Here is a 26,142-nt window from a genome sequence, read left to right on the forward strand (position 1 = left end):
ACTGCACTGGTGTAGGGCTGGTGTGAGGAGAGGTAGATAGGTGCGGAGATTGAGGAGGAGAAGACTGAGGAGGTGCTGACTTCTCTTTCTGTTTTGGCACGTTAGCTGGGGGCTGCATAGTGTCCAATTCCTCCTGAAATGCCAGCTTCCTCTTTGTTTTTAAAGGAGGTGCTGTGACAATTCTCCCTGTTTCTTTATGGATGGGGATCCTGGATTGCCTCTCATCCATAATTTGAAGTATTGGTTCTACCTCTGACTCCTCCTCATAAGTTTTGTGGCTTTCTTTAAGTCTTTTAGAAAGTCTGTGTTCCTCTGTATATGCTGGTTTGTTGGGCTCCGAAGTGTGTTTTTTCAGGATCGAAAAGGCAGAGGAAGGTCTCGGCTTCGAAACAGTTTTTCTTATTTTCGACTCCGAAATTTGGTGTTTACTGGAGTCTGAAACAGAGCTTTTTGTCGACTCCAAGGTTTTTGTAGGGGGTGGCCTTTTTCGGTGCCAAACTGGAGGGTCGGTCAACTACAGTTTTTTTTCGGGCCGAGCCATGGCCTTCCGGCAGTGGCATACCCAAGGCCTTTTGTTTTTTCTTTTGTGAGGGTGCAGGGGCAGACGTACTCACATGCTGGCCAGCTGTGACGGGTCTGTCTTCCTCAGATTCCTGCTCCGACTCCGAATCTCGGACTAAGACCGCTGTCTGCAATAGTTCTTCTTCTACGTCGAAATGTTCTCCACTCTTCGACACCATTTCAAGCCTTCTTGCTCTTCTGTCTCTTAAAGTCTTTTTCGATCGGAAGGATCAACAGGCCTCACAGTTTTCCTCCCGATGGTCCGGAGAAAGGCAGAGGTTGCAAACCAAACGCTGGTCTGTGTATGGGTATTTCGTGTGGCACCGAGGGCAGAATCAGAATGGAGTCCGATCCATAAGGCTCTCCATGTGGTCGGCCCGAATAGGTCCGAGTTGGGCGCGCGCGCCCCGAAGGGCGAACTAAATGGTTTCCCTACGGTACTGCTGTGTCGATGCAAGATATTTTACCCGATTGATACAATACCAAGGAAAAGAAAGTTTTGCAAAGTTTTCTGAATCGAAATCTCAGAGTGAGAGGAAACACATCCGAACTCAATGGCGGAAAGAAAACAATCTAACAATGGAGTCAATGCCCATGCACAATGGAACTAAAGAGGAGGAGTCACTCGATCCCGTGACTCTAAAAAGACTTCTTCAGGAAAAATAACTTGTTACACTCCGAGCCCAACACTAGATGGCGGACTAACACACGGCATGTGTATCTGCAGCTACACATGCCATCGAACATATATATATGTGTGTATATGTGTATGTTTCTATGTATATGTATATGTGTAGATTATTCTACTCTTGACATGCTCATAGGTCACTGCAGAATTTCTATACAAGTTGCTTGATTAAACGCTTATGAGTCTCTGTTTTTTATCTATTGCAATAGATAATAATATTTTAACTATTTATCTACAAGCATTTCACTATTGAAATATTGAGGAAAGATAAAATACTGTTATAGAAGTACACAAATAAATTAACTTGAAATACTGTAACTCTTGAACGCCTGTGTTTATACAATACAACTTTAATTCTTACTATAATATATTCCTTACACATTTATTCCCTTGATTACGTAATCATGTAGCTATATATTTACTACTCTAATACTACTGTAAAAGAGAAAAAACGAATTACTCTCTTGAAAGCTTTACTCCATCTGACCATCACACTATACCTCTATCAATCTATCCTCTATCTCAACTCTCTGACTCATCCCAAACCCATTCTACTACTATGATCTCCAAAATAACCATTCCCAGACTCTTCTCTACCCCTCCTGACTCACCCCAAACCTCAGTTTACGACTATGATCTCCCAAACAACCCTACTAAATTCTCCCTCATTTATTTCTCCTTTGACTCATCCCAAACTCCATTTAATTACTATGATCTCCCTAATCCCTTTTTACAGACTCTTACATACTCCACCTTTCCTTTACTCATCCCAAACCTCATCTTACTACTATGATCTCCAATTAACACTTCTGGGTTCTTCCCTCCTCTACCCCTCCATTATTCTAATCAAATCAAATAACAGACTCACATGTCCTCTGCTCAAATTAACTCATACTTCCCTATACTAACACTAATACCGTACTCATATTTCCCTATACTAATCCCACCACTAATCCTTTTGGGTTCTGGAGTAGCATGCTACTCGCTGAAAAGCGCTTTGATGCCCCATCAGGGGTAGTAAGCACTAAATAAATACAATTACAATTGTAAAAGCTCAATGTCCTTTCGGAGTCCAGCTGATGGAGTCTCTCCTCCTCTGTTGGAAGAATGAGGTAGAGTGAAAAAAGTTGGCAGACTGACAGACTGCTTAGCATGTAAGAGCGTTACATCTGTGGGTAAGAAAGGCTGTCCAGTTTCAATTGTCCTGAAAGAAGGTGGTGTAGGGCTGTTGCAACAAGATCACCTGTAGTTCACTCATGAGACACACAGAGGTGATGACAATTAGGTAGACTGAATTGAGCAATAGCAGTCCCATTGCACAGCTATGCATTGGTTCAAAAAGAGTGCAAACAAAAAATGTCAGTACTAAGTTCAAGTTCTCTTTTGGCATGACAAACTGCTTCAGGGGAAACATGCAAGTCAGAATTTGATAAAATGCATGGTGATTTAAATAAAGAGGACCCCACTCTGTCATTCTTATGCAGTACAACCTGGCCTTGCCCACATGTTGTCCTTGAGGATCTGCACAAACCTCTGCTTGATGGACAGCAGGAAGGGCCAGACGGATCGACGCAAGTGTCAAAAGGTTGATGTGGAGAGGGCTCTCAGCTGGGCGCCAAGGGTCTCTGATCTCCACCTCCCCTAGTTTGTCCCCACTCCCCAGCAATGATGAGTTTGTCACAAATGTGAAGTGTAAGTGAGGAAGGGAGTGTGACCTTCTACAGGTCTAGGTAGCATTTATCTGTCACCACACAAGATCCTGAGCCATCTCCTGTGAGATTTGGACAGAGTAGGAAAGGCAGTCTTGATATTGGGCCCACTGCATCTTGAGGTTCCAGTGCAGGACCCACATATGCCACCTAGCATTTGGAGCTAGAAGGACACTGGAGGCAAGGAGATCAAGAATCCTTACAGCTGCCATCACCAAGACCCGGAATTGAGCCAAAGACATCTGGATCATATGCTAAATGTCCTGGTCTTGAGGTGGTGGAAAGGGCTTGAGTGCCACTGCATCCAGAACATTCCCAATAAAGGGGATCCTCTGCTTGGGACACAGGAGGAACTTTGGCTCATTGGTGGAAAACGGCAATGATTTCAGGAGTTCGGCCGTTGTTTGAAGGAGGTCTACCACTGACTGTGGTGAGTCTGTCTTAAGCAGCCATTGAGGTACAAGGACACGTGTTCCCGACCATCAAAGGTGGGCAGCAATCACCATCATCATTATTGTGAACAATAAAGGGGCCTAGGAAAGGCTGAAGGGAGCACAGCAAATTGGAAGTATTCTGACCCCACTACCAACCACAGATAACACCTTTGACTGGTATATTAGGTATGCGTCCTGCAATTCCAGGGACACCAGCTACTCTCTCTGGTCCAGAGTTGATGGACTCTGGGGCAAGATGAGCATTGTAAATTTCTCTTTCTGAAGAAAGGCATTCATTGGAGGTCCAGTTTAAGCCTGAGGACTTGTTCGGTAGGAGAAAGTAAAACAAATAGCTCTACTCATTTCAAAGCTGGTGCGTGCTCAATGGCACTCATGCCCAGCAGAATGTTGACTTCCTGCAGGAAGATCGTGGAATGTTCTGTTGAGTAGTTCTGACTTTGGGTGAGGTGGGAGAATAGGACAGGGAGGAAACAGGAGGTAGGGCGCAGCCCCATGGATGATTTACAAGACTCAACTGTCAAACTGATGGATCCCCACACTGGAAGGGAAGGAAATATAGTATCCTACCTCCTACTGGCTGCGGCTCTGATCCTCCTAGACCTATCGGCAGCCTTTGATATGGTCTCCCACTACACATTTATCACAAAGCTGCACAACATAGGCATCCAAGGAGCCACTCTCAGATGGATTGCCTCTTTCCTCACAGCAAGAATGCAAAAAAAGTCTGCCTTTACCGCCGAATCCAAGGAAATCAAATGTGATGTACCGCAAGGATCCTTGCTCAGGCCCAGCCTCTTGAACTTTTATATGACATCTCTGGCCAGCATCACGCAAACCCAAGTACTCAACACCATATCCTACGCCAAAGACACACAACTCATCCTCTCCAAAGACACCATTAAGACCACCTTCCACGGCTGCATGACAGACATCACAAACTGGATTAAAGACAATTGCCTCAAGCTCAACTAGGACAAGACTGAGGCACTGATCTTCGGAAACTAAAGCTCACCATGGCACACATCATAGTGGCCTTCAGAACTCAGACCTACTCCTAGACCCACTGGCCACGCTAGGAACCAAGGCATCATTCTGGACAACAAGCTCACCAGGACGACACAGGTCAACTCCTTCTCCTCCTCCTGCTTCTTCATTCCTGCATGCTTCGTAAGATATTCAAATGACTACCCCAAAGCTCAAGACACACCATCACCCAGACCCTCATCTACAGCCGACATGACTATGGCAGCGCTCTCTATGCAGGGATCACAGATCACCTACTCCGACAACTACAGATCATATAGAACGCCACAGCCAGACTCAACCTGGATCGCCTGAGATGAACCCACATCCTAATTACCTTAGGGAGCTCTAATGGCTTCCTGTACAGAAAAGATGCCAGTTCAAGCTCCTGACCCATGCATACAAGGCCCTTTGCAACTGCAGACCCATCTACTATAAGCACCACCTAAAATTCCATCAGCCCACCAGAGACGACCTCTCTACTTCCCTTTCTCTAATCCTCACCTCCGCATCTGATACAGCTGAAGCGAAAGTAGCTCCTAATATCAACGAAGACATGGAAAGAGCTAATGTTTCCTCCTCGGACTTCTCCATCTCTTCCAGAGTTCCGAAAGTCTCTGAAGACCTGACTATTCAAATAATCAACTTGACCCTGCTAATGCCTGGATACCCTCTTGGGAGTCAAGAAGCGTTCTGCAAATCTATCACCTGAGTGTGGGTTTGTTAAAGTAATTTAAAGTGTTTTTACAGCTGCTGCAGCAGGGTTAGGAAACAGGCAGAGGAGAGTGAACTTCTGGTACGAACAGCCTTGCCAACCACAACGACCTCTGCCCTGAAAGGACGGTGGCCTGCTTCTGCACAGGTTGAAGGGGCTAGCACTGTCTGTAGGCCGGTCCCCTGGAATCACCTGGCAAGAGGTCGGTTGACCTAGACCATGGGGCTAAAAGGGTGTCTGTAAAAGCCTGGCTGAGCAGAAAAAGATTAACCTGGTTGAAGAATTCCAGTTCACAAGTTTGTCTTGGTTTCAACAGTAGGCAGCTGTAAATCAAGTACTTCTGCTGCCCTATGCCCAACTACTGTGAAAGAGGCACTTTCTTCTGTTGATGGCTCAAGAGGCAAGCCCTTTTCTTTCTCTAGGGATGTATCCAGATCACCAGCATTTTGAAAATTCAGGTATGGCCAATTATTAGTATAGTAAGGGGGGAGCAAATTGTCTGCCTCATCTGCCCACTGGTAAAAGTCCAAACAAGAGCCCCTTGTCATTCTGTGGGGCCCGATGATGCGCCAGAAGAAGCTGGAAGCATCTGAAAGAGATGTCTCCATGAAGGCTGAAACCTACAGGGGGGTCATCAAAGATAATGCACCCAGACAAACCCTGAGACTGGATTGGAGTCAGAAAACACTTCACATCCTTGCACCTTCTTGCCTGATTTACATTGACGAGATGGGGCTGACTCCTACTTGGCCTTCTTGTTCTTATGTCACATCTTCACCTTAGCTGAAGACTTGAAGTGAGAGTGGAATTTTGTGCAGGGCCAAATCCTAGACAGGCAATGCGAGCAGTCCTGCAACTTGGATGAAGCTAGAGTGAGATCTATGTTTGAACCATTACTTCCTATGTTCAGCTATGCAGAGTTTCATCTTCCACTCCTGAATCACCTTTGGGTGCAATTATTGCATAATTTTGAGTCATCACTAGAGCCCAAGCACCAACAGCAAACATCATGCTGCTCCATGGCCAACATCCACTTCCTGAGGCATGGCACAGCTTGAATGCTGTAATTTTCAGGGAAGACATTGTCCCCCAGCACACTGTCTGACATAATTTAGAAAGTGTTGACAAAACCACACAGTTGGGAGCAGAGCTCCAGATCCACATGGAAGGGCCCCGAAAGAAAAGAACTGACATCAGCATAAAGTGGAAGGGCTTATATGTAGTTGCGCTCAGTTACCACTGAGGTCATATGGAGTCATCGCAGAGCCACATCAGCGCATGGAAGCACTGATGACAAATTTCTATATATTCAGTCTGTCACCAGCGGATATTCTTAAGATGAGGAATCTGTGACTCTAAGTTTCCATCAGAAACTGCAATTTTATGCTGCTTTTATTTTAAGCCTGTTCATTGAAATCAACATTTGATTCTTTAATCATTCAGGTCATGCATAGGAGCCTTTGCTCAGTGTAATGGGTGTGCAAGGCAGCACAAATCACATGGTAGGTGTGTGCCAACTTGGAACTACTGGTATCTTTCCTGAAACATGTTTATCAATTCTTTCTTTACTTTGTCATTCCTTAGTTGCATAGGGCAAAATTAACAAGGAAGCACTTTGTAAAATGGTAACTATATAAAACACAAATTTTCCAATGCCAGGTTTGAGTCATTCCACTGTTCCCGATATTTCCCACAAGAATATTATAAAAATCTGACCACAAAAAACAGACTGCAAAGGAAAATCCCGAACTGAATGAGTTACTATTCTCTGACTTTGGACATTTTTGATTCCAGCAATGTTAATCTTACGAGAACTAGCCCACATATCTAATTCGAATCCACATCACCATTTACTTACCAAAGTCACAAACTCCTTCATTTTCACTCCAGAAGAAAGTGCCTCAGCAGTTTGTTTCGTAGTCAGCTTAGTTAAAAACCTGTGCAAAGTGCTCCTTTTCTGGGTAAGAAGGGCTGCCAAAATACCTCTTGAAGTTTTAGTGCTGTCTTCTGTTACAGGGGACTTGGGATTGATAATAAATCCAAGTCGTGCACTGCTGCTCGATTTCTGCAAGGGGATTGTTAAGAAGTTATCAATCATGTGTAACGGTTTTATTTTCAGCAACGTACAAACATTACATACATTTTGTAATAATCGCTGTTGGAGGCGGCACGTTCTGGTTGGCTGAGGCAGGACACTAGCCAGGTAGAACCTGCCACTCTCGTTAAGGGTGGGTGATTACACTTACTGTATAACCTGACCTCACCCTTAGGTATCTTGGCACAGAGCAGTCAGGCTTTTCACAGAGGCAACGTGTAAAGCAAGGACACAGCACTTACCTGCCACAACCACGCTGCACGACACAAAAGAGACTTCACACACAGAGTATGTATAAAAATATAGTACTCAACACACACCTTGTCAACACAGTACGGTTATAATGTAACTCTGGGCCTATGCCCCAATTTGCAATACAAACCACTATATGGGGCGCAACTGTGTTAAACACAACTACTGAATGAACACACATGTACACACATAAGGTGCCAAACGTTGTCAGCACATGACCCACCCTAGAATTCCCCACAATCAGTGTAAACACAAATTCAGGGTGCACCCTGGAGTGCAACTTTAGCAGCAAAATGGACATACAAGGCTTACAACAAGGCTTACAACAATTTTGCGTAGCACTGTAAGCACTAGTAAGATGTAATGCCAACAGTAAGAACTCCCTGACAGGGTACTGCCTTCGCATTCACCCGCCCTCATTCCCACACATCAACTCTGCCTGCCATGCGGTGACATGGGTATCAGCTGGCACATGCACACACTTACTTGCACACATTCACTCCTGGCATCCCTAATCAGGTGCCCTGATACTCGGATAGAGGAGGCCACTATATTTGCAAGCACTCTGGTTCTCAAACCGCCCCTCACCCATCAACAAGCTTCACCTATCCCACCCCTCCAAAGATTGCATCAACTTTTCTCTGGTTACTGGGCCACTCATGGCTAGTCACCAGTCTTAAGGTTCTGGGGTCGAGGGGAGAGAAAGGGAAAAAACAACAGCTGGTACACAATCAAGGAGGAGACGTTCAGGCTCCCCACAGGAGGTTCACTCAGAGGTCTGCAAAATACAGATGGAGGGCCACTGGGAACGTCAGTGGACACTGAGGTGCCCAGCCTTGCCAGCCAGCTTAATTTTACCAAATAGCTGCCAATTTCAGCACCTCCAGAACAGAGAGGCGCTGCCGGCGCTTGTTGACATAAGTCACCCTCGACACTTCCAGCTGCACATGACAAGTACCAGGAGATGATGTGTCTGGGGGCATGAGGACTCAAGTGACCCCAGACGGTTACAAACCCACGTGAAAAGGGCTTACTGCTGTATCTCTGCAAATAGGAGCACAATATCAGGGGTCCGCCGACCTGAGTCGCCTCAATCATACATTCACTCACAAGCCAATTCTCATGTGGTACCTCCTCAGAAAGAGGTACTAGTCTGGTGTGTGATGACCTGAACCGCACCAGTCAATCCTGGACTCTCCCACAAAGGATGTAAATCTTGCACCCCTCTGGAAGGCACAACGTTAAGCGCACGATGAACTGAGTTGCACTAGTTCCTCCGATCACACTCAGAACTTCCGTACCTCTCTGGAATGAGCACACTGTCTAGTGTGCCATGACTTTAGATCTAACAGACTCCCCGTCACACACTTTGACACAAGTCCAGCTGTGCCATACAAGGCCAAATACAGCACAACGCAGGTTTTCTGTGGCTTTCTGTGGCTCTTTGCTTAAATGTGCACCAATAAACAGATTTTGGATCTACCACTTTGACTCAATGTGTCAATTCTACAACTCAAATCGATATATGCTATAAGATCGGATTCCTACGTATTGGACACACTGTGGGTTTCTCAATCCTCTATACTTCCAGGTTGTACTCCCACCTCCGATGGGTTGCAACCAATGAACAGGACACCGTACACAATGAGCATGCAGCTGAGGCTCACACGAGAGAAATGCCGCACATTCAACAAAAGCGGGCCTGCAGGGTCCCGTACTGGGTGATCCTATCCACACCAAGAAGGCGTTCCGGTGTGCAGTAGTCCCCATGATGAAGGGCCACACACCTGAAATCTGGGCAATCCTTGGCAAGCTCTGCACAGGCAATTCTGTTCTCTAGACACAATACTTAGGCCACGCTAATGCCGTTGCTGCCAGGTGAAATCCAGCATACGATGTACACGCAGCAGAGGGCACCGCTCTCCAGGTATTACCAGTTGTGGCTGTAAGTCCCTCTCTGGAGGTCTACGATGTTGCTGAGACATCTTCCGAGAACAGAGAGCAAGCCAACGTGCCCTTGGAGAGTTACCCTTTGTGATGCTACACAGCAGCATTCAATCAGCCCCAGGCCAGTCTCAAAGCAGGAAGGAGAGCATGAATCCCCTCCCCCGTCAGTTATCCTCCTGAGCACAACAGATTCCTCTGGCAGTGTGCCCATGTGGTCCAGCAGCACCAATCCCACATCACCTTAAAGGTTACTCTGCCTTGCAGAGGTCAGTACCTCTTGTTATACTAGATGGTTTCTTTGAAGTTGGAGGTGGTTCAAAGGGTTCTCCTTTGAACCACAGATTTCTGACTAAATTTCTTCCCTGTCTACCCTGAGGATCTGGAATGTGGATCTTTATCTAAAGGGAGGGGAGTCATGCCCTGGATTCGAGATGCCAAGTCTTAAAAACCTCTCTCCTCAATCTATCTATCCAGGTCACAAATGCGAGGGAGGGATCTATTCTGGATGCCCAAGTTTTATAGTGGTCACTTAGGGAATGCACAGATGTGCTCTTGACTCGTGATCCGTGGAATGGAGCCTAACTTACAGGACACGAGACACACGTCCGAACCTAGAAATGCCCACTTCCTAGAAGTGTCATTTCTAGGGCATCGATGACAAAACCACCTTCACCATCCGAATGGGGCTTGTCATTCTGAATCTAACAATACTAAACATCACGAGGCTGCTCCCCTGTTATTCACTATTGCAGCTGGACTTAATAAGACACATTCTCCCATTTTACCTTATGGGAAGAGCAGCTCTCATAGATAGTATGAACATGCATGGGTATTCAACACTCCCTGGGGCACATATGCCCTGGCACATACCCATGCCTGCTGGTCATGTTGGACACTTTTGTTAAAGCCACCACAAAGGTGCAAGTGCACCACTACTGGCCTGCTCGTTCAGGCTCAGTTCCTATCTCAGAATACCCGTGCGCAAATGTCACACCCTGGCAAATGGTGCCAGCTTCGTAGCCATATAGGAAAACCACCAGGGTACAGGTTGCTAGAAAAAAGCAAAAACATTTGGGGAACCACTACCACCACGTGTCAGGTCCAACAATCGCCAATCACTTTGCGATTATTATACTTATGCCTGACAAATAAACTTTACTTATTTGGTTAGGTACAGGTGAAGCCATTACATACAGTGTAATATCAATATTCCAATATAAAGTTAAGTTACACGAGGTTTTCACATCAGAGCACAGAAAATAACATTTTAATGGTCCAAATGGAATTTTCACTCTTAAAATCAATTATTAGGAAAAAAAGGCAAAATAGGCTATGTTATGCTCAAAAGAGAATGTATGCATTAGGCTAAAGATCTGCTTCAGTAAGAGCCCTAATTAAGGTGAGCATTAAGAAAACACCCAGTTGGCCTTGACTGGAGGCTGTGGGTTAGGTAATACTGCAGCTATTTTTCCGTTACTCATAGGTTCCACATCAGCATTTCCATGAATGTGCATTTGGGAGTCTTACAGCTAATACTACATCTTTTATATGCCTAATGTTAGAAATGGGGTCTTTGGTTGGCAGTCAGGTTACCCCCTATCCAAGAAAGGACCCTCACTCTAGTCAGGGTAAGTCACACACAATCCAAATTATCCTGTGCCCACCCTTAGGTAGCTTGACACTGAGCAGTCAGGCTTAACTTAGAAGGCAATGTTTAAAGTATTTGTGCAATGAATCATACAATAACACAGTAGAACGCCACAAAAACCCACCACACAGTGTTTAGAAAAATATATAATATTTATCTGGATAAATGTAAGTCAAAACGATAAGAATGCAATAAGTATATTTTGAAATATCTCTGTAAAAATTATATAAAGTGTCTTTAGTCTCTTAAAAGCAATAAATGTCTCTTGCAAGCACAAAGTACCTGGTTTGCGTTCAAAATCTCCGCACAAACCACAGGAGGAGGAGATACGTGGAAAACAGGGAGGTGTGAGTTGATTTCCCGGGCTGCACTTGGTGATGTGTTGTTTATTTTTCACGCAGGGAAGGCTTTGCGTCAATTTCCAGCGATCGGTCTTAGATCCTTTTTGGGTTGCGGGGTTTTTGGACGCCCTTGGGACGATGAGTTGAAATCCGGCGCTGACAGGACGAAGTCACAGGGGCTGCGTCGATCTGGTGGGCCTTGCATGGAAATTTCTACTGCACAGCAGGCGCTGCGTCGATTCTTCCCTGGAAGTCGGCCTGCGTCATACCTGCTCGACTGTGCGTTGATTTAGTGGGTTGTGCGTCAAAGTTCCAGTCACTACACTGGCGCTGTGTCGATCTTCTCATTCCGAAGTCAGGCTGCGTCGTTCCAATTTGGCGTGCATCATTTCTGGCAGGCTTGCGTTGATTTTCGACGCACAAGGAGTTCTTCTTGCAGAGATGAAGTCTTTTTGGTCCTGAGACTTTAGGGAACAAGCTCTATCCAAGCCCTTGGAGAGCACTTCTCAGCACAGGTTCTTCTCTAGGAAGTGTCTGAGCTGGTAGGAGCAGAGGCACTGTTTAAATACCCAAATGTGCCTTTGAAGTGTGGGAGACTTCAAAGAATGGCTTAGAAGTGCACAAGGTCCCCTTTCAGTTCAATCCTGTCTGCCATGGTCCCAGTAGGGGGTGGCAGTCCTTTGTGTGAGGGCCGGCTACAGTCCTTCGACATGTAAGTGTCAGGCCCTCCACCCTCCCAGCCCAGGAAGACCCATTCAAAATGCAGATGTATGCAAGTGAGGCTGAGCATCCTGTGTTTGGGGTTTGTCTGAGTGAATGCCAAGGGAGTTGTCAACTGAACTTAGCCATATGTGGATTGTAAGGCACAGAAGGATTTAAGTGGAGAGAAATGCTTATGTTCTAAAAGTGGCATTTCTAAAATAGTAATATTGAATCCAACTTCACCAGTCAGCAGGATTTTGTATTTTACACTAGCAGGACATGTAAACTACACAAGTATATGTCCTGCCTTTTGTCTACACAGCAACCTGCCCTATGGGTTACCTAGGGCTTACCTTAGGGGTGATGTATATGTAGAAAAAGGGGAGTTTTATGCTTGGCAAGTACTTTTAATTGCCAAGTCGAATTGGCAGTGAAACTGCACACACAGGCCTCGCCTTTCAAGGCCGGAGACATTGTTAAGGGGCTACTTAAGTGGGTGGCACAATCAGTGCTGCAGGCCCTCTAGCAGCATTTAATCTACAGGCCCTGGGCACATATAGTGCCCTTTACTAGGGACTTATAAGTAAATTAAATAATCCAATTGGATATGATCCAATGTCATCATGTTTAAATGGAGAGAGCATATGCACTTTAGCACTGGTTAGCAGTGGTAAAGCACGCAGAGTCCTAAAACCAGCACAAACCGTATCTAAAAGTGGAGGGAGGCAGGAAGAAAGTTAGGAGTGACCACCCTGAGGCTGTCAGGTCTAACACCTACCTTTGGTTTATCTCAAGAAGCATTCTCTACCTACATCTCATTATCCAACTTACCAGATATGCAGATCACAAGGAGCTACAATTGTTTTGGACAGGGACATCTTCAATATGTGTTGATTAAAGTAAAGGTCAAGTAGACATAGAGCATACCTTGTTTGCCACAATGTTTCTAACAGAAGTCGGACAACCATAGGTAAATGAAAGCAATTCTACCCAGGGAATGCTATCACCTAAAACTGATTTGATATGAATTTTCTTTTATGTGCACATATTGTAAGGATTTTGACATTCTGTCCAAGATATTGTTCCAAACAGAAGGCAGGTTTCCTAATCTCTTGAGTAGGTAACAACAGTATTTGTGTCTTGTGTATGGAATTCACTTTTTTGATATCTTAGGTGGACATCCAATATTGGATTTCAATATAACAAAATCAAGTAAGAGCAAAACCATTGCTGGGATAGTGCAGATAGTAAGTCACTGTCAAAATTTATGCCAACAAATGTCTCACCTTCCTTTAGTCCACGGTAAAAATGTGTTTTCTGAAGACTGTAAGAGATGTTAGGGTTTCCAAATATTAGTGGAATGGTGCTCAGATAAGATGAAATAATAAATAGCCAGGAGGCTCTATACAACTGTCATATAAATGCTATAAAACTAAGTAAGTTTTTGCCAGATATTTATTACATGCTGTTGAGGACTTGTTACAAAGGGAACAAATGTTAAAGTGGACTCAGAAGGGCCTTGGCCCTTCTAAGCCCAAATAGTACTTGTGATTGTGTCACTGCACTAAATGTGATTGCTGATAAGGAAGTAAAAATTAATAGAGGCATGGTTTTCTGTTGCTTTATTGACTCTAGTTATGCATCTGATAGGGTGGACAGGAACAGGCTTTGGTCGAAGATGTTTCATTGAATAGTGACCTCATGTTATTATACTTTATACAAAAACGAATTTTGCTTTTTGGGTTCAAATTCAAATAGGTCAACCCCAGTTTACCAATGAAGTGATTACGTACTTTCGGGGTTAAGAAAAGGTGTACTATGGCCCTCACATTTTCTAAATATCTATTTGGCTGATTTATGTTTTTCCGTTGCATTGGTTAAACACTTTCCACTTATGTTAGATAGCAAAACAGCAACACTCTCTTGGTTTATGCTGATGATCACGATGTCCTGCTTAACACCCCTATTGGATTGCAGAGGTCTCTGGACTTTATACCAAGCTACTGAAAAGAAGACAGTCTGAAGGTAAATCTCATAAAAACTAAAATTGTCTAATTTATCTTGTGTACCCCAGGTTGTCACCCTCCAAAAGAAAATTCATGAAGCGCTTGTAGGAGTTACATGTTTTTTTGTATCAATTATAATACTGTTTCCCATAGTATGGTCTTGAAGGCACTGTTCTGATGTATACGCAGGCAAACATAACACAGAATTACCCATTCGTGAGACTAAATAATTTTGAAGTATTTTTAACATAGAGAAGTGTACTCCCTGAGAAATTATTCATCTTGAGTCTGTTTTTACTGGCATAATAAGCTATGTGTTGAGATTGTTTTGTTGCACTTTTTTAACTTAAGAACTTTAACAGTTCACTCCCTTTTTTGATAGGAATCTATCAATCATAATGACTGCAGTCTCTCTTTATATTCGATTACGAGTTGCTACAGACTTGGACTTGAGAGGATATTTCATTAATGGATTTTACATCTATGATAAAAAAGGACTTTAAGGCCAAACATTTTATACACAATTTGACGATCTCTCACAATGTGGCACTAATTAGGCACTATTCATCAATGATTTCTCTACTGACTACAATATCTTGTCTTGGGAAATCTTTGGAATTTAGGGCCAAAACTAAATATCAGCAACACCAAATCAAAAGAATTCCAACTTGAGTGGTTGAAAGTGTTTTATAATAAAAGACACAAAATTCTGTAAAAACGAAATGTCTAGCTAAAAATGCCAGGGCCAGATGTAGGAAGCCTTTTGCGCCTCGCAAACGGCGGAAAACGCAGTTTGCGAGGCGCAAAAGGCCTTACGCGATGCAGAGTCACATTTTGCGAGTCGCAACCGACTCGCAAAATGTGATTACGACTCGCAAATAGGAAGGGGTGTTCCCTTCCTATTTGTGACCGCATCGCGATGTAGAGTTGCTTTGTGACCGCCAAAGCGGTCGCAAACCAACTCGCAGTTACCATCCACTTGAAGTGGATGGTAACTCATTCGCAAAAGGGAAGGGGTCCCCATGGGACCCTTTCCCCTTTGTGAATGCCCAAAAAAATATTTTTCAGAGCAGGTTTTGGTATTTTTTCTTTTTGCAGCTCGTTTTCCTTTAAGGAAAACGGGCTGCAAAAAGAAAAAAGAAAATACTGCTTTATTTAAAAGCAGTCACAGACATGGAGGTCTGCTGTCTCCAGCAGGCCACCATCCCTGTGAGTGCCTAGACTCGCTATGGGGTCGCAAACTGCGACCCACCTCATTAATATTCATGAGGTGGGTCTTTGCGACCCCATAGCAAGTCGCAGAAGGTGTCTGAGACACCTTTCTGCATTTAATTTTGCGAGTTGCAAATTGCGAGTCGCTGGGACTCGCAATTTGCAACTCGCAAAATGAAACCTACCTACATCTGGCCCCCAGTGCCTTACCAGTTGGAAAAAACATATCGCTAGCAAAACCTCTTCCTTAAGATGTCCTATCCAAAGGTTTCTCAAAGTTCATGAGAGGTAAAGCAGGGCAATTATGTTCAGATATGCCTTCTGCTGTTCTCTATTAGCAGTCTGAGCTGCAGTACATTTGCCAAGGTTTTGCATAAATATTCCTATTTTGCTCATTTCCTCATAAATATTGGTCCTTTTTTCCTAAATTTGAAACTTACATTTCTACTACATCTGGATCTTAGGTTGTAGACTATTCTCTGAATATTTGTGAATAATAAACTTTTTTTTTTAAATAGTCCTACTACTTTTAAGCCTCTTCTGTTAACAAGGCTTCTAGATTGATTTTCAAAGTGCATAGCTGTCTGAAACATTTTGTTGCTTTATGGTACAATGCAATGGTCTGATTTCTGATCCCAATTCTAATTGGATGTGTTCTTTTGTTTAGCTATGTGCTATATTTTATTTTATAAACTTACTCCTATGTAATGCTTTCTATGTCTTCTTTGTCTTCCATGTCATGTACATTGATATTTCTTCAGTGTTAGTGTGCAAATATCAAGCTATAGCAACCTAAATATTAGCCCCTAAAGAAAGTTGGACCTATTGGAGAATATGCCATATTTAATTCTAAATTCAGTAGGGAATGGTGTTAAAACGATTTAACTTCTATTTCTGTAGTCAAGGTCTTTGTCAAGGCGATTTCCCCAAACCAAGTAAAAAACTATTTGTGAATAGGATCTGCGAACATGGGTCATGAATGTGTAGTTTCACTCACCCTAGCTTTAAACCCTCCAGGAGTCACTAAGTGCTTCTTTCTTTAATGGATGGTGTAGGCATTTTGGTGAGTTTAGATACTATACTCCCAAACATAGGTTGAGTACTGAATTAAACTCTCCAGCTATAGACAGACTGAATGTGATAACTTTACTATTTGGGAATCATGTTGCCAAAAATAATTTTGCCTTTCACTGGGGCATAGACAGAGAAAATCATAAAGTCCTCCTCTCAGTTTTCCTTGTACATTAAGCACTTTACTGTCCAATCCCTAAAATACTCTGTTTAACAAGATAATCTCTAAAGTTCATCAAAATTTCAACCGTCCTTTAGTGAATTCAGACAAAGGATGAAATATTGGGGATATTCGATGGAGCACAATTTAGGGATCTCATATTGTCTAATAAGATGTGTTTCTTGCAGGAAAGCAAAATATGCACCCAAATGAATATGTTTATTCATTACGGACTTCCTTTTCAGAGGATGATTCTAAATCAGCCTTGGCAAAAAATTTCAAACTAGTCCCGCATTGCAGGAGGCCATGAGTAGAATAGGACAATGGGGCATTGCTTGGCGATAGCAGCTCATCCTGCAATTAAATTAGCCTCTTAGCCTGTAGCCCACAAAGAAAATACTAGAGAGCCAGATGGCAACCGTGGCCCTGTACACACTCAGAAATACACAATCAAAAAAATATATAGAGCGCGCTACTCACCGTGAGGGTCTCAAGGCGCTGGGAGGGGGGCGTCACTGTTCGAACAACCATGTCTTGAGGTTCTTTCTGAAGAGCAGGAGGTCTTTGGTTTTGCGAAGGTTGGTGGGGAGGGAGTTCCAGGTTTTGGGGGCGAGGTAGGAGAAGGACCTGCCTCCTGTGGTGGTGAGTTGGATGCAGGGGACTGTGGGTAGGGCGAGGTCGGCTGATCGGAGGTTGCGTGTGGAAGTTCACTCTTTCGTTGAGGTAGGTTGGGCCAGTGTTGTGGAGGGATTTGTGAGCGTGGATGAGGATCCTGAATGTGATTCTTTTGTCTATGGGGAGGCAGTGAAGGGATTTGAGGTGTGGTGAGATTCGTTCGTGGCAGGGGAGGCCAAGGATGAGGCGTGCAGCTGTGTTCTGGATTATCTGGAGTTTGCGTTTGAGTTTGAGTGGGGTGCCGTCGTAAAGGGCGTTACCGTAGTCTAGTCTGCTGCTGATGAGTGCATGGGTGACTGTCTTCCTGGTCTCTGGGGGAATCCATTTGAAGAATCTTTTTAGAGTGCGGAGTGTGTGGAAGCAGGAGGAGGTTAGGGCACTGATGTGCTGTGTCGTGGAGAGGGAGGGGTCCAGGATGATGCCGAGGTTGCGTGCGTGGTTTGCAGGGGTGGGTGCGGGGTCTAGGGCAGTGGGCCACCAGGAGTCGTCCCATTTGGTTTTGTTGGGGCCGAAGATGATGATCTTGGTTTTGTTGGAGTTAAGCTTGAGGTGGTTAGTAGTCATCCAGTTGGCGGTGTCGAGGAGAGCAGCGTGTAGGTTGGTTTTGGCGGTGGTGGGGTTGTGGGTGAGGGAGAGGATGAGTTGGGTGTCATCTGCATAGGAGAGAATAGTGATACCGTGTGCTCGGAGGATGTTAGCTAGGGGGATCATGTAGATGTTGAAGAGTGTGGGGCTGAGGGAGGACCCTTGGGGGACTCCGCAGATGATCTTGGTAGTGGTGGAGTGGAAAGGTGGAAGGCGGACTCTCTGGGTCCGGTCGGTGAGGAAGGAGGTGAGCCAATCTAAGGCTTTGTGGCGAATTCCTATGTTGTGGAGGCGTGTGTGGAGTGTGTGGTGGCAGACGTGTCAAAGGCTGCGGAGAGGTGTAGGAGGATGACTGTGACAGTCTTGCCTTTGTCGACTTTGGTCCTGATGTCGTCAGTGCATGTGATGAGGGCGGTTTCCGTGCTGTGTTTCTTGCAGAACCTGGATTGTGAGGGGTCAAGAGTGTTGTTTGCTTCGAGGAAGTGGGATAGGCGGGCGTTGACTAGTTTCTCGGCAACCTTGGCAGGGAAAGGGAGGAGGGAGATGGGGTGACTGTTAGTAGCTACATGCAATTAAGTTAAAAGTGCTCCAGAGATGTGAGTCACTGTTGTGCTGAGCTGAAAAAACATTACATTGGCACTTGTTAACTAGTACTTCTGAATGTGGGTGCAAAGAATATGTCCAACCTAAGCATTCAGTATAGTCAAACAGCCCATCCATCTCCTCAATAATCCCACATCCCCAAATTCACATGGTAGGACTTACAAAATCTGTCAAAGAAAAAGCAGTCAAAACAATCAGGTATCAACTCCTAATTTGTGGAATTACTTTTAGATTGAGTGCATTTTCTTATACATCCTTGGTACGTGGCAACGCATATACTGAAAACACATTTTCTAGTTAGCTCTGCATTTTGTCTGGTGCCAAAGAATAACTTAATGTTGGGTTACATATTTTTAAAAGTACAATTGGATAAAGAAATATTATATTCTACAATTTTAGGAACTATTATCTGAAAAGGTTATAACAGCCAGTTTATTGTTCAAAATCAGCAGACGCCATTCCCTTTTCATAGTTTCTGGGAGTCTAAATTTTTCCCCATGCACGGTCTTGTTGCAATTCTTACGGTCCTCCTCTTCCAAAATTTTAATACCTAGGCTATGGTTTCTTTAGTCCTCATCGTCTTGACTATTGTTTCTTCATTATATTTGATAATTAATTTGAAATGAAGCTCCTACCAGCAGCAGGTTTTACATTTTTGCAAAAAATAAATGATCCGTTTTTACATCCCTTCTCTTGGTCAATGTGGAAAGGGACTAAGGGCCAGATGTAGCAACGTTTTTGCACGTGGCAAATAGCAAATGTTGCTGTTTGTGACGTGTAAAAAGCGCATCACGATGCCCAATCCCCATTTTGCTAGTCGGTAACCTGGTTACCGACTCGCAAAACGGGACTGCGAGTCGCAATTAGGAAGGGGTATTCCCCTTCCTAACTGCGAGTCGCAGCGCGATGCTGCATTGCTTTGTGACCGCGAACGCGGTCGCAAAGCAATCGCAGTTACCACCAGTGTAACGCTGGTGGTAACCCATTTGCAAAAGGGAAAGGGTCCCCATGGGACCCCTTCCCATTTGTGAATGGCATGGAAAACATTTTTTCAGAGCAGGCATTGGTCCTGTGGACCACTGCCTGCTCTGAAAAACTGAAACAAAAACGTTTCATTTTTTTCATTTTGTAATTCATCTCGTTTTCCTTTAAGGAAAATGGGCTGCATTACAAAAAAAAAAAAAAAAAATGCTTTATTTAAAAGCAGTCATGGACATGGTGGTCTGCTGTCTCCAGCAGGCCACCATCCCTGTGAGTGCTGCCACTCGCAAGGGTATTGCAAATTGCGACCATCCTCATTAATATTAATGAGGTGGGGCTTTGCGACCCCCTTGCAAGTCGCTGATGGTGTCAGGGACACCATCCTGCATTCTGGATTGCGACTCGCAATTTGCGAGTCGCAATCCAGAATTTTTGTACATCTGGCCCTAAATCCTGAAAGGAAAATAAGGTTATCACAAAATGTGGCATATTGCACTTTTCATACTTGCTACAAAATGGTCTTATTGACTTCGAAACAATGAACTCTAGCAAGTACATCTGGGGGGACAGTTTTTATTTGCTGATACGTAGAGAAGATCCAGTGTATTTTTGTCCAGATTCCTAAGGCTCACATTTTGTGCTCGGAGAAACTCATGGAGTAGGTCTTGACTGTATTTTATTAGTTCTTTTTTGGAATCTGGTTTTCTAATGCCCCACATTCAAATATTATTATGGTAAGATCCTTCGTATGAATTTTCTTTTTTCAGGCATAAAAGTGTCTTCACACTTCCACCTTCTCTTTACACAATTCACTGCAGTAGTTTCTTGGTTGTCGGACCATTGCTCTGTAGCAAAGAGATTATTATCCAAATAATTTTTTGCGGAGACTTTATACTTCTGCGACACAATCTCATCCCTGATACCGGTAGAAGTTATTAATAGATCTCCTTTATACCCAAAGCGCTGGCATCTTCCATTAGTGCTGCTGGTGTGAAAGTGGTTTATTGCTTTGCCACTTACCAGGTATGCTAGGATGCACAAGTCTCAAGGTCTTCTACACAGTATAATTTTGCTCAAGTGGAGAAGAAAACTCTGGAGATACACACAGATTATGCTTGGAAGTCTGTGCCCCGCCATTGGCATGCAAGCAACATAGAAAAGACAGCACAATGACAGAAGCGCTTGATCATTGGCCCGGGGGGGATCACATGAGGGCTATCAGGAATACCAAATTTACTTCTGCTAGTCGGATGTAGGGCATCCATATTGAGTGCTGTGACATCAGGGAAGAGAGTGACTCAGAAGGGCAGCATTATGGCAGTTGCTAATCAGCAAAGCCTATTTTTGAGAAATCACTTACTCATTCACCTTTCAATTGAGGGATATTTGACATACACTGAAGAACAACTAAAAGGTGAGACTTAAATGACACACATTGTAAACATGTCACCCAGCAACACTTTAAATTGGAGAAAACTCCATACAAAAAAGATGAGCATGAGTGAAGTCACTGTGCAATCTGATGCATGATACTATATTGTATAATTTTGAAGGACAAAGGAGAAAGGTGCTAAAGACGCTTTTATTATATCATTGAGCAAATTTCTATGATGTTTCCCCTCATCATTTAAGATGTAACTTCCCACACAATCACTGGAAAATGTCTAGAAACACCATGTACAACTATCCTTAACAGGACTACCATCTACAGAGGGAACTATAATGTCAGTAGGAAGACACCTCAAATAGGGAAAACTGTGTGTTGCTTATTTGCTGACATTATTATTACTCCATATAAAATTGAAGACCAGATCTGCAGTTCAACAACATGAAAACATAATGTCAGTTGCTTATTTGTGTGTCATTGTAAAACATTCATCTTTCCTTCCTCCCTTCCAATAAACCCACTGTAGGAAAGTGCCACTGTTGACATGGTTACCCCACACGCTTTTTGCCTAGTGTTGATGCCAACTTTGATTGAAGGTGCGCTGGGATCCAGCTAACCAGGCCCCAGCACCAGTGATCTTTCCCAAAATCTGTACCTTTGTTTCCACAATTGGCAAAACCCTGGCATATAGTTAAGTCCCTTGTAAAAGGTACCCATGGGACCAAGGGCCCTGTGGCTAGGGAAGGTCCCCAAGGGCTGCAGCATATATTATGCCACCCTAGGGGACCCCTCACCAAGCAAATATACACTACCCTTGCAGCTTGTGTGTGCTGGTGGGGAGAACAAGGCAAAGTTGGCATGACACCCCTCTCAGGGTGCCATGCCCACAAACCACTGCCTGTGGCATAGGAAGACACCCCTCTAGCAGGCCTTACAGCCATAAGGCAGGGTGCACCATACCACAGGTGAGGGCATAGCTGCATAAGCAATATGCCCCTACAGTGCCCAAGTCCATTCTTAGACATTGTAAGTGCAGTGTAGCCATATTGAGTTTATGGTTTGCCGCCTGACCCCTAAAACGCCCCTAAATCTAGGATTTAAGGGCCTACCTGATCCCAAGTCGTCAGATTCCTGGCGACCTAACAAGAAGAAGAAGGACTGCTTAGCTGAAACCCTGAGCAGAGAAGAAGGAAGACAATAACTGATATGTCCACAGCCCTACCGGCCTGTCTCCTGCTTCAAAGAACCTGCAAAAGAACAGCGATGCATCCAGCGGGGACCAGTGACCTCTGCCAAGCTCCAGAAGACTGCCCTGCACCCCAGAAGGACCAAGAACTCCAGTGGACAGCGGCCCTGTCCTAGAAGAAACCAACAACTAAGGACTCCCTCCTCACCCCAAATATGTGAGTCCTAACCACTCTACACCCGACGCCTATGGCCTGTGTCCAGGTGGCCCAAGCAGCTAGAGAGGATCCCCAGGTGATTCCAAGCAAGTGCCCACCCTGGGTTGACCTCTCCACCCCTCCACAACAACGCCTGCAGAGGGAATCCCGAGGACCCCCCCGTTCGCGAAAGCTGTGGACGAAGATATGACGCCTAAGGACCCATGCACCCGCAGTCCCCAGGCCTTGGAGAAACCGACGCCCGGTGCAGCAACGTTTAGCAGGCAGCCCTCCACCCTGGCCAGCTGGTGTTTGCCCAAGACAACAACATGGACCTCGCCTGTAGCCATTGAGTGACCCCCGGGGTTCCCTCATAGAGAATCAATGGAGACCCGACATCTTGTTTGCACCCTGGACCTGGCCGCCCCAGTGCCGCTGAGGGTGTATGTTTGGTGCCTACTTGTGCCCCCCTGTGCTCCTCTAAACTCTCGAAGTCTGCCCTCCGAAGTAGCGGGTACTTATCTGCCTGCAGATCTGAAACTGAGTGCCCCCAGTCTCCATAGGAGCCCATGTTAATTTTGCCTACACTTTGACCTCTGCACCCAGCCGGTCCTATGTTGCTGGTGGTGGGTGTTTGGGGTTAACTTGAACCCCAATCTGTGGACTTCCTACCCCCCGGAGACTGGAACTGTAAGTGTACTTACCTGTAAAACGATCTAACCTTTCTTCCCCCAATAACTGTTTCTGAAAATTGCAGTGTCCATTTTTAAAACAGATTATTGCCAATATTTCAAGAACTGTATAACTTATCGATTTCAAACAAAGTACTGTTGATACATGGGTGAAATGTGAACCTATTGAAGTACTTACCTGCAACTCGAATCTTGTGGTTCTAAAAATAAATTAAGAAAAGTTATTTTTGCTATATAAAAACAATTGGTCTGGAGTTAAGTCATTGACTGTGTGCTTCTATTGTCTGTGTGTGTCCAACAAATGCTTTGCACTACCCTCTGATAAGCCTAACTGCTCGACCACATTACCACAAAATAGAGCATTAGTATTATCTACTTTAGCCTCTGTTAAGCCTTTCGGGACCCCTAGACTGTGTGCACACTATATCTCATTTTGATATAGTACACACGAAGCCAGCTTCCTATAAACCCAATCCATCCATTCATTCATCCATTCATCTAAGCAACCAAACCTTCTTTTAAGCATCCACCTTCATGACCTTACAGCTTAAGAGAAATGAGGCATACCTCTCTATCAGGTTATGCTCCATGTGTTGGACAAATTGCCACATTTTAAGCACATTATGGTAACTGAATGATTGCAGTTTCTCAGACTTGCAGATCAGGACATCAGTGGGATCAAGTCAAGATTCTGATGGCTTACTCACCTGGTGGGGCTTGATCAATCAATTTAAAATTGTAAATAACTTTGTTTTGCTACATGAATGACTTACTTACCTTTGGTAATGCTCTTTTTGGTAGAGACTCTTTCTAACTGCAGATTCCTCACCTTCTGAACATCCCTCAGGAATCAGACTGGATCCAGAAACTTTCCAGTAGTACCTCTGCATGCCGGAAGGTGGAGCTTTGCAGTTCCGCACCTACGCTGTTCCTCTTCGGAAATGATGCGTTGAGCTTATACAGGCACCACTCTTGCATGTTGACATCAGTTGCCTTCAAGACTCTGTGTCCCCAGATGCAAAGCCCTGATATTCAAAAAGATGTTCCTCTGACAGAGATTTCTAGCCTCAGACTCATCACCCTTTAAATAGATACCAAGACAATACCTATTCAGAGGTGGGTGAACTCAAACCAGAAAGTCCTGCACAGCCAAGCAGGCAAAATACTCCTCTTGGCGAACCTATCTGTCCAGATAGTAATGCTTTGTGAACGCATGGAGATACAACCAAGTAACCGCCTGGCAAGTGACCAGGACAGGGAAGCCACATGCCAATGCAGTGGTAGCAGCTTTGGTCCTGCTGGAATGGGCATGCAATCCTTTCGGAGGCTGCTTTTTGGGCAATGTGTAGTAAATCTTATTCTAGAGCACAATCCAGCAGGAGATGAATCTCTACTGCACTTCCTTTCCTTTTTTTGTTGCAGCGAAAACTACAAAGAGCTGATCATCCACCCAGTGCTCTTTGGTAAGATCTACGTAGAATCTCAGCAATATCTAGGGGTTCAAGCAATTAAGTCTCTCCTTCTTTATAGAGAGGTGAGGCAGAGTACAGAACATTGGCTGAGTGATGTTTTTACCGATGTGGAACAGCATTACGTTTGGTAGGAAGGATGCCTGTGTCTACAGAACAAGTTTGCCTTGGAAGATGGAAGTGTATGGAGGATAGACACAAAGAGCCTGAGGGTCATTCACATGCCAAGCTAAGGTGATGGCAATGAGGAGCATAGTCCTAATAGTAAGGAGCAGTAAAGGACAACTGTGAGGCAGGTCAAACGTAGTACACGTCAGATAAGTCAGCACCACATTAAGGGTCTATTGCGGCCACCCTTTCAAAAATTGCAACCGGTGACTTAAACAACAAGAGCTGATCTGGCAACCTTAAGAAGGCCGAAAGGGCTGAATGATAACCCTCAACGGAGCCCAGAGCAAATCCCTGACAGGTAAGTGAAGGACAAATAACAGAACGTCAGATGACTTGGCCTGGAGGGAGTCATTCTGGAATGTTTCACACTAAGCCACAAATTTGTTCCAATGATTGGTGATCTGACAATGATTGGGGTATACGAATTTTCACTGATGGATGCCTGGCTGCCAAAATAACATCAAACATCTCTGGAGGAAGGTTGAAGGTGCTCAGCTGTCACCGCTTAATCTCCGTAAATGAAGGTGGAGATTGCGAAGGCAGAGGTGTAGAACCAGCCCGTTGCTGCGACAGTAGGTTCTCCCGGAGAGGCAGTCTAAAAGGAGGACACATGCTCAAGCCCAGGAGCTCTGGATACCATACTCTCCATGGCAAATTTGGAGCCACTAAAATGACTTGGGCCCAGCATATCCTGATATTCTCGATAACACCATGCAGGAGCGGCACTAGTGGAAAGGCAAAGGGGAATCCAGAGTTCCACTTGAGGCAGAACTAGTCTCTGAGTGAGAAAAGCCTTGGACACTCAAATGTGCAGGACTTCAGACATTATCTGCAGTGGCAAACATACTGAGCCAAGGTTCTCACCATTCGCAGAAGAGACCTTGTACCACCTCCAGGTGTAGCTACTATTGGACAGGTGAGTTCGCCACCCTGACATTCAATGATTTTGCCAGGTCCTTCACCACCAGAAAAATTCTGTGATGGTCCAGCCATTTCGAGAGGCACAAGGCCTCCTGGCACAGGATCCGTGACCCCACCCTGCACTGTTTATTGCAGTACCACATGGATTTGGTGTTGCCCATGAACACCTCGACCAGCCTCCCTATGATGTACGGTAGGAAGGCTTTCAACACCAAATTAATGCCCCTCAGCTCCTAAAGGATGATGTGGAGCATTTTGAATTTCGCCTTCCAGATGAAGGTGTTGAGAGGGCGCAGGACTAGAATAGGTCATAGACCTCCGTTCCTCCTGGGAACCAGAAAGTACCCACTATAACAAGCATGCTCTACTTCTGGCACCCTCTTGGAAGCCCCTTTGGCCAATAGGGCTTGCACTTCCTGCTGCAAAATAGAGAGATGGCCCTCCGTCAGTTGCTGAGGGGATGGTGAAAGGTGCACCAGAGAAGAGGTAAAGGGCAAGATGCATTCCCTGCAAATAATTTGTAGGACCCACCTATATGACGCGATCACCTGCCAGCTCTGTAAGAATCAGTACATTGTGCCTCTAACCGGGTGGCTGTGTCTCTGCAACGGCACACTAAAGACGTTTCGTTGGTGGGGCCATGGAGGTGGTGGACTGGCCAGCACGCTCACCTCGCCTGCTGGGGCTTTGG

The 26,142-nt window shown here is 44.7% G+C and overlaps 1 protein-coding gene across 1 annotated transcript in view; it reads right to left on the reverse strand.

Annotated features, from left to right (window-relative positions):
* UGGT2 (UDP-glucose glycoprotein glucosyltransferase 2) overlaps positions 1–26,142 on the reverse strand; it is a 1,372,316-nt gene that overhangs the window by 521,323 nt on the left and 824,851 nt on the right. The window contains exon 21 of the mRNA XM_069204567.1: positions 7,010–7,216. Coding sequence (XP_069060668.1) covers positions 7,010–7,216 — 207 coding nt within the window. The remainder of the gene's footprint in view (positions 1–7,009; positions 7,217–26,142) is intronic.

This window comes from Pleurodeles waltl, chromosome 8 (assembly GCF_031143425.1).
Source record: "Pleurodeles waltl isolate 20211129_DDA chromosome 8, aPleWal1.hap1.20221129, whole genome shotgun sequence".
Lineage (NCBI taxonomy): Eukaryota > Metazoa > Chordata > Amphibia > Caudata > Salamandridae > Pleurodeles > Pleurodeles waltl.